This window comes from Salvelinus sp. IW2-2015, linkage group LG32, assembly GCF_002910315.2.
Source record: "Salvelinus sp. IW2-2015 linkage group LG32, ASM291031v2, whole genome shotgun sequence".
NCBI lineage: Eukaryota > Metazoa > Chordata > Actinopteri > Salmoniformes > Salmonidae > Salvelinus > Salvelinus sp. IW2-2015.
The window spans coordinates 36057554-36076618 of NC_036871.1; the positions used below are offsets into that span (position 1 = coordinate 36057554).

The 19065-nt window shown below is 44.1% G+C and overlaps 1 protein-coding gene across 1 annotated transcript in view; it reads left to right on the top strand.

Moving 5' to 3' along the window:
* The first annotated feature begins 463 nt into the window (after nucleotides 1-463).
* The window catches only part of slc25a42 (solute carrier family 25 member 42), a 22918-nt gene continuing 4316 nt past the window's right edge, over nucleotides 464-19065 (top strand). Inside the window, exons 1-7 of the mRNA XM_023977103.2 lie at nucleotides 464-844; nucleotides 7425-7612; nucleotides 9820-9934; nucleotides 10036-10061; nucleotides 10570-10736; nucleotides 15154-15270; nucleotides 18087-18238. Coding sequence (XP_023832871.1) covers nucleotides 7538-7612; nucleotides 9820-9934; nucleotides 10036-10061; nucleotides 10570-10736; nucleotides 15154-15270; nucleotides 18087-18238 — 652 coding nt within the window. The 5' untranslated portion in view covers nucleotides 464-844; nucleotides 7425-7537. The remainder of the gene's footprint in view (nucleotides 845-7424; nucleotides 7613-9819; nucleotides 9935-10035; nucleotides 10062-10569; nucleotides 10737-15153; nucleotides 15271-18086; nucleotides 18239-19065) is intronic.

Here is a 19065-nt window from a genome sequence, read left to right on the forward strand (position 1 = left end):
AGTAAACTTTGATTTGAGGGACTAGGATCAGATGAAGATGGATAAAACATGTTATGCATGAACTTCATCCCTATATTGGACAGTGCTCTATAATCCTGGTCCTGGAGAGTTTACATGGTGTGCATAGATGATAGATGATACATTGATTAACACACCTGCTATTCAATTTATCATCTATAAGGGGAACTCACGTTCTGAAAATAGAGACATGGCACTTTGTGTTGCACATTGCAGACAGAACATTAACTTTCAACTCTATATATGTGAGCCCTTTTCTATTTGCATTTTTAGTTGCAAAATTCAGACTCACAAAAACTCAAGATTCCCAACAAAAGCTTTTCGTTGATTACGTTAACGCCCCTCAAACGGACCTATCGAAGCATCCGTCACCTCCCAATGACTTCATTTCCCAGTATCCCACCGCACTCGCCCTTGCAAAGCTTGCTACTAGCGGTGTCACAGCAGATACAAAACAGCATGGAAGGTGACAGTTACTAAAGTCATAGTTGGGGCAATGAAACAGAAAATAATGTCACAGACAGTGTCTCCAGGATCTGAAGACGTTAGCGATACGAAAGTGTTCAACTTTCAAGAGTTTTATATTCAAAACGTGGACACACTACTTTGAACATTGACGTGACAGATCGCTATTTAGCTAGCTTGCTAACCCTGCTAGCTAAGTTATTTTGGTGTTCAGAATCAGTTCGATAGCCATCGCTAAACTCAAGAACGGCGTAGGGTGGAGACAGGCTGCCAACTGAATATTTAAAGAAAACGTCTGTACATTTATTTAAAAAATAAGGAAACCCGGAAGGATCCACAGGGGTGCTAGGATATCGACAAGGTAAGATATCAATGCTTGTGTAACTGCTTATTGATAAAATTAACAACCAGTTGAACCAGTGTCGGCATGGAAGGGAACGGGTCTCCTGTTATGCCCAGATGCTGTTTCAACAACCAGTAGCTAGCTAGCATTATCTGCAGTGCGTATATATAGGTTAGTTACCCTGGCTAGTCACTAGTTAGATGTCTAGTTTGCTAACATACATGTAGAGATGACACTCCAGTAATAGAAAAGTTGTCCGTCTTTGTCAACTTCTGGTGCCTTTGTCACTGTGTGCAGCCACTTGTCCAATGTCACTGTTATTTTGTCAATATATATATATGATGTCATCTGATCTCGAAGAAGATAGAAATCCTAGCTAGCTAATCCTTTGCTGCCTAAATATGTAACGCTTAGGTAAACATTCTGAATATCTAGGTTACATTTACTATATGGTGTATAACCTGTTGTTATAGGCCTATATTCCCATACATTTGGTAGGTGTGTTAGTACAGTAAACTAGATGCAGATTGAACCCCAGATATGTGATCAGTGCATTCGGAAAGTATTCAGACTGACTTTTTCCACATTTTGTTACATTACAGCCTTGTTCTAAAATGGATTAAATTGTTTTTTCCCTCATCAATCTACACACAATACCCAATAATGTCAAAGCAAAAACAGGTTTAGAATTTGGACTGGGAGCGTCGCTGCGCAGCTATTTTCAGGTCTCTCCAGAGATGTTTGATCTGGATCAAGTCCGGGCTCTGGCTGGGCCACTCAAGGACATTCAGAGACTTGTCCCAAAGCCACTCCTGCGTTGTCTTGGCTGTGTGCTTAGGGTCGTTGTCCTGTTGGAAGGTGAACCTTTGCTCCAGTTTTCATCAAGGATCTCRCTGTACTTTGCTCCGTTCATCTTTCCCTCGATCCGGACTAGTCTCCCAGTCCCTGCCTCTTAAAAACGTTCCCACATCATGATGCTGCCACCACCATGCGTCACCGTAGGGATGGTGCCAGGTTTCCTCCAGACGTGACGCCTGGCATTCAGGCCAAAGATTTTAATCTTGGTTTCATCAGACCAAAGAATCTTGTTTCTCATGGTCTGCGAGTCCTTTAGATGCCTTTTGGCAAACTCCAAGCGGGCTGTCATGTGCCTTTTACTGAGGAGTGGCTTCCGTCTTGCCACTCTACCATAAAGGCCTGATTGGTGGAGAGCTGCAGAGGTGGTTGTCCTTCTGGAAGGTTCTCCCATCTCCACAGAGGAACTCCAGATCTATGTCAGAGTGACCATCGGGTTCTTGGTCACCTCCCTGACCAAGGCCCTTCTCCCCAGATTGCTCAGTTTGGCCAGGCAGCCAGCTCTAGGGAAGAGTCTTGGTGTTCCAAACTTCTTCCATTTAAGAATGATGGATGCCACTGTGTTCTTGGACCTTCAATGCTGCAGAAATGTTTTGGTACTCTTCCCCAGATCTTTGCCTCAACACAATCTTGTTTCAAAGCTCTACAGACAATTCTTTTGACCTCATGGCTTGGTTTTTGCTCTGACATGCACTGTCAACTGTGGGACCTTATATAGACAGGTGTGTGCCCTTTCCAAATTATGTCCAATCAATTGAATTTACCACAGGTGGACTCCAAGTTGGATGATCAATGGAAACAGGATGCACCTGAACTCAATTTTGAATCTCATTGAAAAGGTCTGAATACTTATGTAAATTAGTTACTTCTGTTTTTTATTTTAAATAAATTTGCCAAGATGTATAACAACCTGGTTTTGCTTTGTCATTATTGTGTGTGTGTGTGTGTGTGTGTGTGTGTGTGTGTGTGTAGATGAGTAATTTGTATTTAATTATTTTCAGAATAAGGCTGTAAAGTAACAAAATTTGGAAAAGGGGAAGGGGTCTGAATACTTTCTGAATGCACTGTATGTTTCCATTTCTGTGCATTACATGTTAACTTATACAAAATGCTGCCATAGATGTTTCAACTAACTTGCTCTTGGCGATACTGTCTAGGTACTGTCTAGATACTGTGATTTGATTGCAATTCGATGTTCCAAATGTATTGCTCACCATATGTCTGCTGCAGAGGGACAAGAGAAAGCCAGGAGAAAATGAGTTTTAGGTCTGGGATCAGCTCTTTCTAGTACAGCAGGCCTAGACTAGTTTGGAGAATAGTCTACTGTACCAACACACCTACTACCCATGTAAGTCCAATTAAATTGCTTTTTTTAAAGGATTACTTAGAAATAATTGACTAAAAATACAGTACTCCATTGTGACTGATGTGTATGTTCATGACATGTAACGTGAGAACCCATGAATATGTTCCTCAGGTCRTCTGTTGTCATGGCAGAATGCAGCTGACACGTCACATTTCATGACTCAGGAGCATACACATCAAACACGAAAGTGGTGACAGACAGGAGGGGGCAATAAGGGGTAGCAGGAAGGTTGAGAGTGGAGGTCGACCGATTAATCGGAATGGCCGATTAATTAGGGCCGATTTCAAGTTTTCATAACAATCGGAAATCGGTATTTTTGGACACCGATTTGGCCGTTTTTTTGTTGTTGTTTTTTTACACCTTTATTTAACTAGGCAAGTCAGTTAAGAACACATTCTTATTTTCAATGACGGCCTAGGGACGGTGGGTTAACTGCCTTGTTCAGGGGCAAAACAACAGATTTTTACCTTGTCAGCTCAGGGATTCAATCTTGCAACTGTAACAGTTTAACTTTAGTCCGTCCCCTCGCCCCGACCCGGGCGCGAACCAGGGGCCCTCTGCACACATCAACAACAGTCACCCACGAAGCATCGTTACCCATCGCTCCACAAAAGCCGCGGCCKTTGCAGAGCAAGGGGAACCACTACTTCAAGGTCTCAGAGCAAGTGACGTCACCGATTGAAAGGCTATTAGCGCGCACCACCGCTAACTAGCTAGCCATTTCACATCCGTTACACAACCTTACGGTTAACTAGTCCAACGCTCTAACCACCTGCTTCTCATTGCACTCCACGAGGAGCCTGCCTGTTACGCGAATGCAGTAAGAAGCCAAGGTAAGTTGGTAGCTAGCATTAAACTTATATTATAAAACATCAAAATCAATCAATTATAATCACTAGTTAACTACACATGGTTGATGATATTACTAGTTTATCTACCGTGTCCTCTGTTGCATATAATCGATGCGGTGCGCATTCGCGAAAAAGATACCTAACCATAAACATCAATGCCTTTCTTAAAATCAATACACAAGTATATTTTTTTAAACCTGCATGTTTAGTTATATTGCCTGCTAACATGAATTTCTTTGTGTCACTTCTCTTGCAACAGAGTCAGGGTATATGCAGCAGTTTGGGCCGCCTGGCTCGTTGTGAACTGTGTGAAGACTGTTAGGAAGAAATGAAGACAGCCAACTTCGCCAAATGGGGGATGATTTAAAAAAGCGCATTTGCGAAAAAAGCACAATCGTTGCACGACTGTACCTAACCATAAACATCAATGCCTTTCTTAAAATCAATACACAGAAGTATATATTTTTAAACCTGCATATTTTCTAAAAAGAAATCCAGGTTAGCAGGCAATATTAACCAGGTGAAATTATGTCACTTCTCTTGCATTTATTGCACGCAGTCAGGTTATTGCAACAGTTTGGGCCGCCTGGCTCATTGCGAACTAATTTGCCAGAATTTTTAGTAATTATGAACATAACATTGAAGGTTGTGCAATGTAACAGGAATATTTAGACTTATGGATGCCACCCGTTAGATAAAATACGGAACGGTTCGTATTTCACTGAAAGAATAAATGTTTTGTTTTCGAGATGATAGTTTCCGGATTCGACCATATTAAGGCTTGTATTTCTGTGTGTGTATTATGTTTATAATTAAGTCTATGATTTGATAGAGCAGTCTGACTGAGCGATGGTAGGCACCAGCAGGCTCGTAAGCATTCATTCAATCAAGCACTTTCGTGCGTTTTGCCAGCAGCTCTGCTGTTTATGACTTCAAGCCTATCAACTCCTGAGATTAGGCTGGTGTAACCGATGTAAAATGGCTAGCTAGTTAGCGGGGTGCGCGCTAATAGCGTTTCAAACGTCACTCGCTCTGAGACTTGGAGTAGTTGTTCCCCTCGTTCGAGCCCAGGTAGGAGCGAGGAGAGGCACGGAAGCTATACTGTTACACTGGCAATACTAAAGTGTCTATAATAACATCCAATAGTCAAAGGTATATGAAATACAAATGGTATAGAGAGAAATAGTCCTATAATTCCTATAATAACTACAACCTAAAACTTCTTACCTGGGAATATTGAAGACTCATGTTAAAAGGAACCACCGGCTTTCATATGTTCTCATGTTCTGAGCAAGGAACGTTAGCTTTCTTACATGGCACATATTGCACTTTTACTTTCTTCTCCAACACTTTGTTTTTGCATTATTTAAACCAAATTGAACATGTTTCATTATTTATTTGCGGCTAAATTGATTTTATTGATGTATTATATTTAGTTAAATTAAGTGTTCATTCAGTATTGTTGTAATTGTCATTATTACAAATAAATAATATAAGTAATYTAAAATCTTTTTWTGGTCCTCCAATAATCGGTARCGGCATTGAAAAATCATAATCGGTCGACCTCTATTTGAGAGGGAGGGTGAGGAGAGAGGGGTGGGGGCTGTTTCAGTGCTTTTTCTGCAGTTTGGTATTTGGCCATGCTGTAGGGATGCCAATATTAGTTGCCAATGACTACACCGTCTTCCAACAGCCCCTGTTTGTTTGCTCTCTTTCTAGGCTCATCCCTCTATACTGCTCTTTTCATCCCTCATTCTCCTCGCTGTTCCTAGAAGGCGGTTCAGTCTGGGTTTCAAGAATGGGTGATTTTTGCAGTGTGATGATTAATTGAAAGACCTGTAGATTAGCCTAGATATCCTCGACAGAGATTATTTAGCTTGCTTTGTTTCTTCTCTCAGAGTAGGATGAGGTGGAGTCCCTCTGTGGGCATACACCGTTTATGCTGTGTGTTTGACTGGCAATTCCATATTTTAGTTTAGTGACTCCTTTTTTTATGTGGTGCACTTTGTTCCCTTTGTTTGCGACGTGACCCTGAGAAAATAAAAGTGCTGTGATGAGCTTGTGTGTGTGTGTGTGTGTGTGTGTGTGCGCGCCTGCACAATATAAGAGTAGGTGTGAGCTCACTGAGCTGTATTTTGTAGAGTTGTCACCAGTATCGAGATACTCAGAAGTATCGTGACAAGGTAACAAAACATGAATCAGACTTAATTTCTTGAGGAAAACAGTCCAAATGTTGGAAAAAACAGCCTCATGTTGTCACCTTTGTTTATTTTGCAAATCTGGTATCATAGTATGGTGATTCTGGTATCGTGATGGCCCTAGTGTATGGTGGTGTTCTTCAGTGTCACCTCTGCCTTGGACAGACACCTTTCACCCAGAAAGCAGCAGCAGCTTTGTGCTGTGCCAGTCCAGAGGTGCTTCTGTTGATGAAATGTTGCCCAGTAACTTATTATAGCCCTGAGATGTAGGGCAGACGGACAGAGGGGTAACTCAAGTAGCCTGTTGCTCTCAAATGTCTCTCTCTTCATTCTTTCAATGTTAACGCTCAGTCTGGATACATTGTGGTGGAAACTTTTAAATGTCCTTTTATTTTGTTGTCATAAACTCCAAGTGAGATCTTTGTCAAAGCAGCCGTGAATGTATAGAAAACACCATACAGCAACTTTTCTGTTGATGGCTAAATACAGGGCTAGCCTAGACCTCCCACGGTAGTGTAAATACAGGGCTAGCCTAGACCTCCCACGGTAGTGTAAATACAGGGCTAGCCTAGACCTGCCACGCGTTGTGTAAATACAGGGCTTAGCCTAGAACAATGGTTGTGTAAATACAGGGCTAGCCTAGACCTCCCACGGTTGTGTAAAATACAGGGCTAGCCTAGACTCCCAACGCTTGTGTAAATACAGGGCTAGCCTAGAACTCCAACGCTTGTGTAAATACAGGCTAGCCTAGACCTCCAACGCTTGTGTAAATACAGGCTAGCCTAGACCTCCAACGCTTGTGTAAATACAGGGCTAGCCTAGAACTCCAACGCTTGTGTAAATACAGGGCTAGCCTAGACCTCCAACGCTTGTGTAAATACAGGGCTAGCCTAGACCACCCACGTTGTGTAAATACAGGGCTAGCCTAGACCTCCAACGGTTGTGTAAATACAGGGCTAGCCTAGAACAATGTTGTGTAAGGGTGGAACAGAGAGCTCACTTTACAGGGGCATTACTCCTGAAGGCAAAGCCTCTCACAGGGCTTTATTAATGTGCCCTGATTAGTTAATAATTCACTAATTGAGCTGTCGTCCATAGAGTTTCTGCTCTGTTACCCATTCTTTGTCATGTCAATTGATCTACAGGGATTTGGCTACTGTGGTAAAGATCTGTTCAGTGGGGCATTAGTAATTGTTGTTGTGTGACCTAATTCTAGTGGCTTGTCAGTGTTGCATTTCAGCTGACAAACAGTGGCAATCAGTAGAGAGGTTGCTTGAGACAAGAATCTGCATTGACATGACATTCATGTGTTTTTCCCTCTCTGTTAGTCCCTTGGGCCTTGCCGTTCCTAGTTTCAGGTAGTTGGCGTTGCCGCCTCCCGGTGGCCGGTGTGTATGAGTGGGGCAGCGGCTGGTGAGCGTCGTAGTCCACGGGATGGGGAATGGAGTCCAGCAACAACAGGCAACGCCACTCACACAAGGAGAGTGCTGCCACTGCCTCCGACAGCCAGGCAGAGGTAAGCTGGAGTTTCATCTGTTCATTGGCTGGGGGCCTGGAATGTTCATTCTGTTCATTGGCTGGGGCCTGGAGTTTCATCTGTTCATTGGCTGGGGCCTGGAGTTTCATCTGTTCATTGGCTGGGGCCTGGAGTTTTCCCCCGTCTGGTCATGTGATTAGGAAAAACTCAAACTTTGACTCCATTATTAACCCAACTCTTAATTCCAAGTCTAACCTTTGCAGGTCTACATATTGTTTTGCCTAGGGGCTAGGAGCCGGTTTGGAATAAGGCCTTTTCCCCACCATAACTATAGCTTCCAATGGCTTTCCTTTGTGTGAAGGAAGGTCATGCCTTAACCTGGACAAGAGAATAAATTATTCTGGACTAAAAACAATTTCTTAATGCAAGATGAACAGTAGGCCTAAACAAAATAACTCAAAGCCATGATATGAGGATATGCATGGCAAAGATAGCCTATATTCTGTATTGGCTCTATTCTGCTTCTTCTACCCCCTAGTGGCGTGCAACGTGTTTATCATATAGAATATCAAGGTACAGCTGTCTGTTGTTTACAGTCAGTTCACAACATTCTAGGAGTGGTTTAATGCCAGTAACAAGAGACTTCTATGTTCAAACAGGGCCACATTCTTCTATCTTGTTTTTCTACTATTGACTTCTTGTCAGTACTTGTTTTATTTTATGACTCATCGTCAGGGCTGGCTATCTTTTCTTGTCACACACACACACACAGTTGACACACACTAGCCTATCTCCCAGTCTCTTTTACTTTTTCCACTTGAGTGTGTTTGTTTATTCTTACATTGGTCACTGTGCGAGACGTCTCAGGAATGGAGTGAATGAGAACAGAGGAGAGGAGGAGTGGGATGAGCTGAGCCAGTCCATTCAACTGGACACACAGCCTCCCCCAGTCCTTCCCTCTTTTTTTTTCTTTATTTTTCCTTCTTTCTATGCCTCGCTCTCGCTCGGCCCTCTCTCACTCTCTACTCTCTGCTCTCTCTCTCTCTGCTCTCTTCACTCTCTGCTCTCTTCACTCTCTGCTCTCTCTCTTCACTCTCTGCTCTCTCTCTCACTCTCTGCTCTCTCTCTTCACTCTCTGCTCTCTCTCTCACTCTCTCTCTCTCTCCTTTCACTCTCTGCTCTCTCTTCTCTTCACTCTCTCTCTTCTCTTCACTCTCTTGCTCTCTCTCTCACTCTCTGCTCTCTCTCTCTCCTCTTCTCTCTCTCTTCACCTCTTCTCTCTCTCTCACCCTTCTCCCTCTCCTCTCTCTTCACCTCTCTCACTCTCTTCTCACTCTGCTCTCTCTTGCTCTCCACTCTCGTCTCACGCTCCTCAGCCCTCTGCTCTCTCTCTCTCACTCTCTTCCTCTCTCTACTCACTCTCTTCTCTCACTCTGCTCTCTCTCTCTGTCTCACTCTCTCTCTCTCTCTCTTCACTCTCTGCTCTCTGCTCTCTCTCACTCTCTGCTCTCTCTCACTCTCTGCTCTCTCTTCACTCTCTCTTCACTCTCTGCTCTTCACTCTCTTCACTCACTTCTCTCTGCTCTCTCTCACTCTCTGCTCTCTCTCACACTCCGTCTCTCTGACTGACACTCAGTCTCTCGCTCTGTGCTCTCGCTGCTCACTCACTCACTCTGCTCTTGCTGGCTTAACTCGGGACAGGCTTGGGTTAGCTCGGGACAGGCTTGGGTTAGCTCGGGACAGGCTTGGGTTAGCTCGGGACAGGCTTGGGTTAGCTCGGGACAGGCTGTGGAACCAGGCCCGGTCTGCTGTCCTGCATGTAGGGACATTTAGTTGGATAACTACATTATGACAGGGAGGAGTGGCTGGCAGGCTTGGAATAACCCCATCAAACAGCCTGAAGGTGTTTGGACTTGCTGAGTTATGACATGTGTTTTTATAATATTAACAAGATGCCTGTATTGGATTAGTTTTAGTTTAGAATGAATCTATCAGGGCACTCCCAGGCAGGGAAATGTTGTTGATCTCATTAAATCTAAATAAATCTTAATCTTCCTTAAATCTTCTTTTTCCACCGACTCAGTCAGATACATTGTTTTGTATGGAAATTCTTACTGCTTATTCATAGGCCTACATGAACTATTTATGCATAATGTCTTTGTTTCTGTTAGTAGTTATCAATTGATTGACCCCTTTTGGTCATGTTTGTCCCCTCCTGCTCTCCGTCCATCCATCTGTCTGTGCAGGGTCTAAAGCCCCAGACACGGTCCGTGGTTAACTCCCTCCTCTCAGGGGCCTTAGCTGGAGCCTTGGCTAAAACCGCTGTSGCCCCGCTGGATAGAACCAAGATAATCTTCCAAGGTAGGCAGCAACACTTCTCACATGCTTTTGGAATAGTGAGGAATCAATTATTTTTATTTTCAATGTCATACATTTTTGTCTATTTATTTCCTTCATTGTAGTGTCCTCAGCAAGATTCTCTGCCAAGGTGAGTTGTTTGACCCATGTACTGTGTAAAATTCATTTGATGATGATTCATGATTCACCCAGTGGTGTAAAGTACTTAAGTAGTACTTGAAAGTATTTTTACTTAAGTCGTTTTTTGGTGTATCTGTACTTTACTTTGACTACTTTTACTTCACTACATTCCTAAATAAAATATTGTACTTTTTACTCCATACATTTTCCCTGACACCCAAAAGTACTCGTTACATTTTGAATGCTTAACAGGACAGGAAAATAGTCAAATTCACGCTTTTATCAACCGAACATTCCTGGTCATCCTTACTGCCTCTGATCTGGCAGACTCAACTAAACACACATGCTTCGTTTGGTAATGATGTCTGAATGTTGTGTGGCCGTGGCTTTCCGTAAATAAAAAACAACAACAGAATGGTGCCATCTGGTTTGCTTAATAAAAGGAATTTTWAATTATTTTTTCTTTTCATACTTTATGATGATGATGATGAGACCCCATGCTGTTGGTCCACCCCCAGGAGGCGTATAGGTTGATCTATCGGACCTACCTGAAGGATGGCTTCCTCAGCCTGTGGAGGGGCAACTCTGCCACCATGGTACGGGTCATCCCCTACGCTGCCATCCAGTTCTGTGCACACGAGCAGTACAAGAGACTACTGGGAGGATACTTCGGCTTCCAGGGCAAGTGAGTAACCATCCATATATAAACTAATCTTGTCCAGAGGCTAGGTTCCTGCCTAATGGGGAATAAGATATTCTTAGAGAATCCCTACGGAGAATGCTAAATGTTTTATCCATTCTTCTGGCAAGAAAAGTAGCGAGCGCATTGTGGCACCATCTYCTGACTATTTTAGAGAATTGTGTTCTCAACGGGTGTGCCAAATTTAGTTCCGTAATTTGTAGTATTACTCTTCGCTCATATCTCCAATATTATTTGGAATCTCATCACAAAATCGTACATATAAGTGTCCAGGCAATGTTGTTCTGCACTAATTTGGCTGTTGACTGATGTTTAAGCAAGCATCTTAGCCTAATTTATCCTCTCTTTCTGGCAATTGTGTAATTCATAAACATTAACAACTTAGCTATTGAAATGCAAGCAGCAGGTGATGAGACCAGTTGCAGAATGCATTACAATACCAAAACATAACAATATTTAACTCAAGTCAACCCTACCAACATGATTGTAATACATTCAGCAGTACTATTCATATGAACCTACTGGACCTCCTTAGCACAAACAAGAATATGAAACAAAGTTTGTTCACTTTATTAAAAATGATGAGGATTGTGATTAGTCTAGATAGAACCGCATTTGTTAATCCTGGTCCTGGGGACCCAAAGGGGTGCACATTTTTGCCCTAGCACTACACTGCAAATTAAACTATTCAACTTAACAGGCAAGGCTTGATATTACTTTTTTTACCACTTGTCACTATGTAACAKCATTTTCACGTCATTGTATGATGCAAGGATGCCACTTTACAAAATGCATTACTATCCTTCTACCATAGAGAATCAGACAGAGATATAGGCTACATTCTYCCTATTGGCTTCTTTGCATATTCAAGCTTCAAAATACAACAATTTCCTTTTTAAGGCTCTCCTGGAGGATGGTTGGCCACTCTTGGTACCCTATTTAATATTGCAACATTACAATTACAACAAAATTGTTTTTATGTCTTCATAAAATAATTKTCTCCAAGGCTCGAAATTAAGGACGCCCCGTCATCTATGGGACGATTAAAAACAATGTCTACGGTTCAAAACAGACTCCGGGGCAAATCCAGACCGTTTAGCGTGGCTGTAGGCTGCACACGTGGCTGTAGGCTGCACACGTGGCTGTAGGCTACACACAAGTGTTTCTAAATTCAATTGTCGGGATAATACCATTTTCAAAAGTGTACCGCGTGCTTGAGTGTTTTCATGTAACATCGACAAAGAACAATCACAGACCGAGCATGCCGACTGACTGGTCTCAGTTCCAGGTGCAACGCACGCACGCACACCTGGAACTGAAGCTAGTCAGTGGGCATGCCRAGTCTGTGGGTGTTCTTCCACCAGCGCAGATGGCCATGAGTGTTGTGGAGCTCATTATACACCACCTTCACACTGTGAGAGGGAGAAAGATGGGGAGGGAGAGAGAGGGGGAATTAGAGATCAGGGCATGACAGAAATGACCAGTGAACGATGAGATAAAGAAAGACCACTCACATCCACACACACCCTCCTAGTAATGGTCTGACTMTAGGTGTAGCCGATCTCTCATTGTTGGTGACGTCCATTGCAGATTATTGCTGATCCTATCCTCCTGTGATTCGTCAAAGACTCAGGGTCTTCCAGAACCTTCTCAAAGCGGGCTCACACCTGGGGGTGTGGCACGGAGGGGGAGATAATCACATTACACACCCGTATGCATAGATAAAGGCAGGTTTCCAGTAGAACATAGTGATATTACAATGTTGAGAAAAGGGTCAATCTGTAATTACTTCGATTGGGGTTGTACTGTCTTTTCAAATATGTTGGTGGATATCATAACTGCACTGCCAGAAACACATAATACTTTGTATATGATAGACAATTAATCATAGGACTGGATGGTTTCAAAAACTAACGTTAATTAGCTAGCTAGCTAGTCATTCTACTCATCGAGGCCTTTTTAAAATAGGAAGTCAATGCTGCTGTTTACATCTAGTGTTAGACAACTAGCTAGGAATTGTAATGTCCCTCTGGTTGATAACGTTAACTAGCTAGGCCAAAGCAATGTACAGTCGTGGCCAAAAGTTTTGAGAATGACACAAATATACATTTTCACAAAGTCTGCTGCCTCAGTTTGTATATACTCCAGAATGTTATGAAGAGTGGTCAGATGAATTGCAATTAATTGCAAAGTCCCTCTTTGCCATTCAAATGAACTGAATCCCCAATAAACATGTCAACTGCATTTCAGCCCTGCCACAAAAGGACCAGCTGACATGTCAGTGATTCTCTCGTTAACACAGGTGTGAGTGTTGACGAGGACAAGGCTGGAGATCACTCTGTCATGCTGATTGAGTTCGAAAAACAGACTGGAAGCTTCAAAAGGAGGGTGGTGCTTGGAATCATTGCTCTTCCTCTGTCAGCCATGGTTACCTGCAAGGAAACACGTGATGTCATCATTGCTTTGCACAAAAATGTGCTTCACAGGCAAGGATATTGCTGCCAGTAAGATTGCACCTAAATCAACCATTTATCGGATCGTCAAGAACTTCAAGGAGAGCGGTTCAATTGTTGTGAAGAAGGCTTCAGGGTGCCCAAGAAAGTCCAGCAAGTGCCAGGACCGTCTCCTAAAGTTGATTCAGCTGCGGGATCGGGGCACCACCAGTACAGTGCTTGCACGCACAGTGCATCTGCACGCACAGTGAGGCGAAGACTTTTGGAGGATGGCCTGGTGTCAAGAAGGGCAGCAAAGAAGCCACTTCTCTCCAGGAAAAACATCAGGGACAGACTGATATTCTGCAAAAGATACAGGGATTGGACTGCTGAGGACTGGGGTAAAGTCATTTTCTCTGATGAATCCCCTTTCCGATTGTTTGGGGCATCTGGAAAAAAGCTTGTCCGGAGAAGACAAGGTGAGCGCTACCATCAGTCCTGTGTCATGCCAACAGTAAAGCATACTGAGACCATTCATGTGTGGGGTTGCTTCTCAGCCAAGGGAGTGGGCTCACTCACAATTTTGCCTAAGAACACAGCCATGAATAGAGAATGGTACCAACACATCCTCCGAGAACAACTTCTCCCAACTATTTAGACCCTTTGCTTTGAGACTTGAAATTAAGCTCAGGTGCATCTTGTTTCTATTGATCATCCTTGAGATGTTTCAACTTGATTGGAGTCCACCTGTGGTAAGTTCAATTAATTGGACAGGATTTGGAAAGGCACACACCTGTCTATATAAGGTCCCACYGTTGACAGTTCATGTCAGAGTAAAAACCAAGCCARGAGGTCGAAGGAATTGTCCGTAGAGCTCCGAGACAGGATTGTGTTGAGGAACAGATCTGGGGAAGGGTACCAAAACAATTCTGCACCATTGAAGGTCCCCAAGAATACAGTGGCCTCCATCATTCTTAAATGGAAGAAATTTGGATCCACCAAGACCCTTCCTAGAGCAGGCCGGCAGGCCAAACTGAGCAATTGGGGGAGAAGGGCCTTGGTCAGGGAGGTGACCTGCTAACTGTTCCAAATGGCTGAACTGAATTTGATAAAAGGGCTTTTATGTACTCTGCGCCATCAGCTTGGAACGCCTTACAAAATAATTTTTAAACTGGAAGAACTTGTCCCGATTTGGTGTTTTTAAATCATTGAAGGATTTTGAGGCTATTCCTTGACCTGTCAATCTTTTTAATTTGCTGTTTTATGATTTCGTTACACTCCTGTGATTTCTATGGTTTTTACTAYATTACTTGTAGTTTGTCATGTTGTCTTTCTGTAATTGGTAATGACTTGGTGCTGCCTATCTTGACCAGGACGCTCTTGAAAATAAGATTTCAAATCTTAATGAGCCCTTCCTGGTTAAATAAAATAAATACTAATATTTTGGATTCTGATTGGGTATGACAATTGGACTAAGCTCATTAGGCTTTTATATTATTCAAGAAGTAATGGAAACTGAAGATCTCGTACAACGCTGTGTACTACTCCCTTCACAGAACAGCGCAAACTAGCTCTAACCAGAATAAAAAGAGGAGTGGGAGCCCCGGTGCACAACTGAGCAAGAGGACAAGTACATTAGTGTGTCTAGTTTGAGAAACAGACGCCTCACAAGTCCTCAACTGGCAGCTTCATTAAATAGTATGCGCAAAACACCAGTCTCAACATCAACAGTGAAGAAAGAGGTGACTCTGGTATGCTGGCCTTCTAGGCAGTGTTCCTCTGTCCAGTGTCTGTGTTCTTTTTCTCATCTTAATCTTGTCTTTTTATTGGCCAGTCTGAGATATTACTTTTTCTTTGCAACTCTGCCTAGTGTCTGCTGTTTTTTCCATGTTCCTCAAGCCTGGATCAGAGCCTAGGTATTCAAAGATMGTCAAATCAGGCCCTTATGTATCCTGTGTACTGTGTTCCAGAGCCCTGCCGCCGGTGCCAAGGTTACTGGCGGGTTCTATGGCCGGTACCACAGCTGCCATGCTCACCTACCCTCTGGACATGGTGCGAGCCAGGATGGCTGTCACGCCCAAGGAGATGTAAGACAACTACCCCTGCCTCTGAGAACACACACACTCCCACACACAGTACATTTMGGAAGTATTCAGACCCCTTCCCTTTTTCCACATTTTGTTACGTTACAGCCTAATTCTAAAATGTAATAAATATTTTGTTTTCCTCATCAGTTTACACACAATACCACATAATGACAAAGCGAAAACAGGTTTTTAGACATTTTCGCACATTTATTAAAAATGATCAACAGAAATAKKWWWTTTTACATTAGTATTTAGACCCTTTGCTATGAGAACCAAGAACCRGATGGTCACTCTGACGGAGCTCCAGAGTTCCTCTGTGGATATTGGAGAACCTTCCAGAAGGACAACCATCTCTACAGCACTCCACCWATCAGGCCTTTATGGTAGAGTGGCCGGACGGAAGCCACTCCTCAGTAAAAGGCACACGACAGCCTGCTTGGAGTTTGCCACAAGGCACCACACTTTGGCCTGAATGCCAAGTGTCACGTCTGGAGGAAATCTGGCACCATCCCTACGTGGAAGCATGGTGGTTGCAGCATCATGCTGTGGGGATGTTTTCCAGCGGCAGGGACTCAAATCAAATGTATTTGTCACATGCGCCGAATACAACAGGTATAGACCTTACAGTGAAATGCTTACTTATAAGCCCTTGACCAACAATGCAGTTTTAAGAAAATAACCCCCCCCCCCCCCCCCAAAAAAAATGTGAGAGAAGGATAAAACATAATTGAAGAGCAGCAGTAAATAACAATGTCTGAGCTATATGCAGGGGTACCGGTACAGAGTCAATGTGGAGCTAAGTCAGGGGTAGGCGGTAATGGAGGCTATATTCAGGGGGTACCGGTACAGAGTCAATGTGGGGGCTATATACCAGGGTACCCAGTTACAGACGTCAATGTGGAGCTATATCAGGCGAACATCACCGTACAGATCAATGTGGGAGGCTATATTCAAGGGGGTACCGGTACAGAGTCAATGTGGAGGCTATATTCAGGGGGTACCGGTACAGAGTCAATGTGCGGGGGCACCGGTGTCGAGGTAGTTGAGGTAATATGTACATGTAGGTAGAGTTATTAAAGTGACTATGCATAGATAATAACAGAGTAGCAGCAGCGTAGAAGAGGGTGGGGGGGTGTGTAATGTACTGGGCRGTACACACTACCCTCTGTAGTGCCTTACGGTCGGAGGCCGAGCAGTTGCCATACCAGGCAGGGATGCAACCTTTCAGGATGCTCTTGATGGTGCAGCTGTAATACTATTTGAGCATCTGAAGACCCATGCCAGGGGGAATAGGCATTGTTGTGCCCTCTTCATGACTGTCTTGGTGTGCTTGGACCATGTTAGTTTGTTTGATGTGGTCACCAAGGAACTTGAAGCTCTCAACCTGCTCCACTGCAGCCCCGTCGATGAGAATGGGGGCGTGCTCGGTCCTCTTCCTCTAGTCCACAATCATCTCCATTGTCTTGATCACGTTGAGGGAGTGGTTTTTGTCCTTGCACCACACGGTCAGTTCTCTGACCTCCCTATAGGCTGTCTCATCGTTGTCGGTGATCAGGCCTACCATTGTTGTCATCAGCAAATGATGGTGTTGGAGTTGTGCCTGGCCGTGCAGTCATGAGTGAATAGGGAGTACCAGAGGGGGCTGAGCAATTACCCCTGAGGGGCCCCCGTGTTAAGGGTCATCGTGGCGGATGTGTTGTTACCTACCCTTACCACCCCACAGACCCCGACAGGGAGAGTTTGAAAATGTCAGTGAAGACACTTGCCAGTTGGTCAGCACATGCTCGGAGTACATGTCCTGGTAATCCATCTGACACTGCGACCTTGTGAATGTTGACCTGTTTTTAAGGTCTTACTCGCATCAGCTGCAGAGAGCGTGATCACACAATCATCTGGAACAGCTGATGCGCTCATGCATGTTTCAGTGTTACTTGCCTCGAAACGAGCATATAAGTTATTTAGCTCGTCTGGCAGGTTTGTGTCACTGGGCAGCTCACGGCTGTGCTTCCCTTTGTAATCTGTAACAGTTTGCAAGCCCTGCCACATCCGACGAGTTTTGGAGCCGGTGTAGTATGATTCGATCTTAGTCCTGTATTGATGCTTTGCCTGTTTGATGACTGGGAGATTCGTCAGGATCGAGGGAAAGATGAACGGAGCAAAGTACAGAGAGATCCTTGATGAAAACCTGCTCCAGAGCGCTCAGGTTCAGACTGGGGGGCGAAGGTTCACCTTCGAACAGGACAACAACCGTAAGCACACAGCCAGGACAACGCAGGAGTGACTTCAGGACAACTCTCTGAATGTCCTTGAGTGGTCAAGCCAGAGCCTGGACTTGAACCTGATCGAACATCTCTGGAGAGACCTGAAAATAGCTGTGCAGCAACGCTCCCCATCCAACATGACAGAGCTTGAGAGGATCTGCAGAGACAAATGTGAGGAACTCCCCAAATACAGGTGTGCCAAGCTTGTCAGGTGTCATACCCAAGAAGACACGAGACTGTAATCGCTGCCAAAGTTGCTTCAACAAAGTACTGAGTAAAGGGTCTGAATATTTATGTAAATGTGATATTTCAGTTTTTTAATTTTAATACATTTACAAAAGATTCTAAACCTGTTTTTGCTTTGTTATTATGGTGTGTAGATTGATGAGGGGGAAAAAATGATTTAATCAATTTTAGAATAAGGCTGAAACGTAACAAAATGTGGAAGAAGTCAAGGGGACTGAATACTTTCCGAATGCACAGTACACACACACAGACTGTTTGTGGTGCTGCGAATAACTCGCACTTTACATCCCATCTCTCTTCTCCCCTCAGGTACAGTAACATAATCCATGTGTTTGTGCGTATCTCTCGTGAGGAGGGTTTGAAGACGCTGTATCGTGGTTTCACCCCCACCATACTGGGTGTGGTGCCCTACGCTGGACTCAGCTTCTTCACCTACGAGACTCTCAAGAAAATGCATGCAGGTACTGCAGTGTCTCAGCTGTCTTGTCTGTCTAGTCTGTCTGTCTATTGTCTGTCTGTCTATTGTCTGTCTGTCTATTGTCTGTCTATTGTCTGTCTATTGCCCTGTCTGCTCGTCTCTTGTCTAGTCTGTCTAGTCTGGTCTTAGTCTGTCTCTGTCTCTCTGTCTAGTCTGTCTGTCTCTCTGTCGTAGTCTTTGTCTGTCTCTCTGTCTAGTCTGTCTGTCTCTCTGTCTAGTCTGTCTGTCTCTCTGTCTAGTCTGTCTGTCTCTCTGTCTAGTCTGTCTGTCTCTCTGTCTAGTCTGTCTGTCTCTCTGTCTAGTCTGTCTGTCCTCTCTGTCTAGTCTGTCTGTCTCTCTGTCTAGTCTGTCTGTCTCTCTGTCTAGTCTGTCTGGTCTCTCTGTCTAGTCTGTCTGTCTCTCTGTCTAGTCTGTCTGTCTCTCCGTCTGGTCTGTCTGTCTCTCCGTCTAGTCTAGTCTGTCTCTCTGTCTAGTCTGTCTCTAATCTGTCTAGTCTGTCTCTAATCTGTGTCTAATCTGTCTAGTCTATCAGCAATACAGTGCATGGCTATATGTAAATATAAGGTTTCTCACTGACATGAACCCTGTCCACCCATCCCTGTCTCTCTTTCTGTCTCTCTCACCCTCTCCCTCCATCTCTCTCACCCACCCACTCCCTCCCTCCATCTCTCACCCACTCCCTCCCTCCCTCCATCTCTCACCCACTCCCTCCCTCCCTCCACTCTCACACCACTCCATCTCTCTCACCCACTCCTCCCTCCCTCCATCTCTCTCTCACCCACTCCCTCCCTACCTCCATCTCTCTCTACC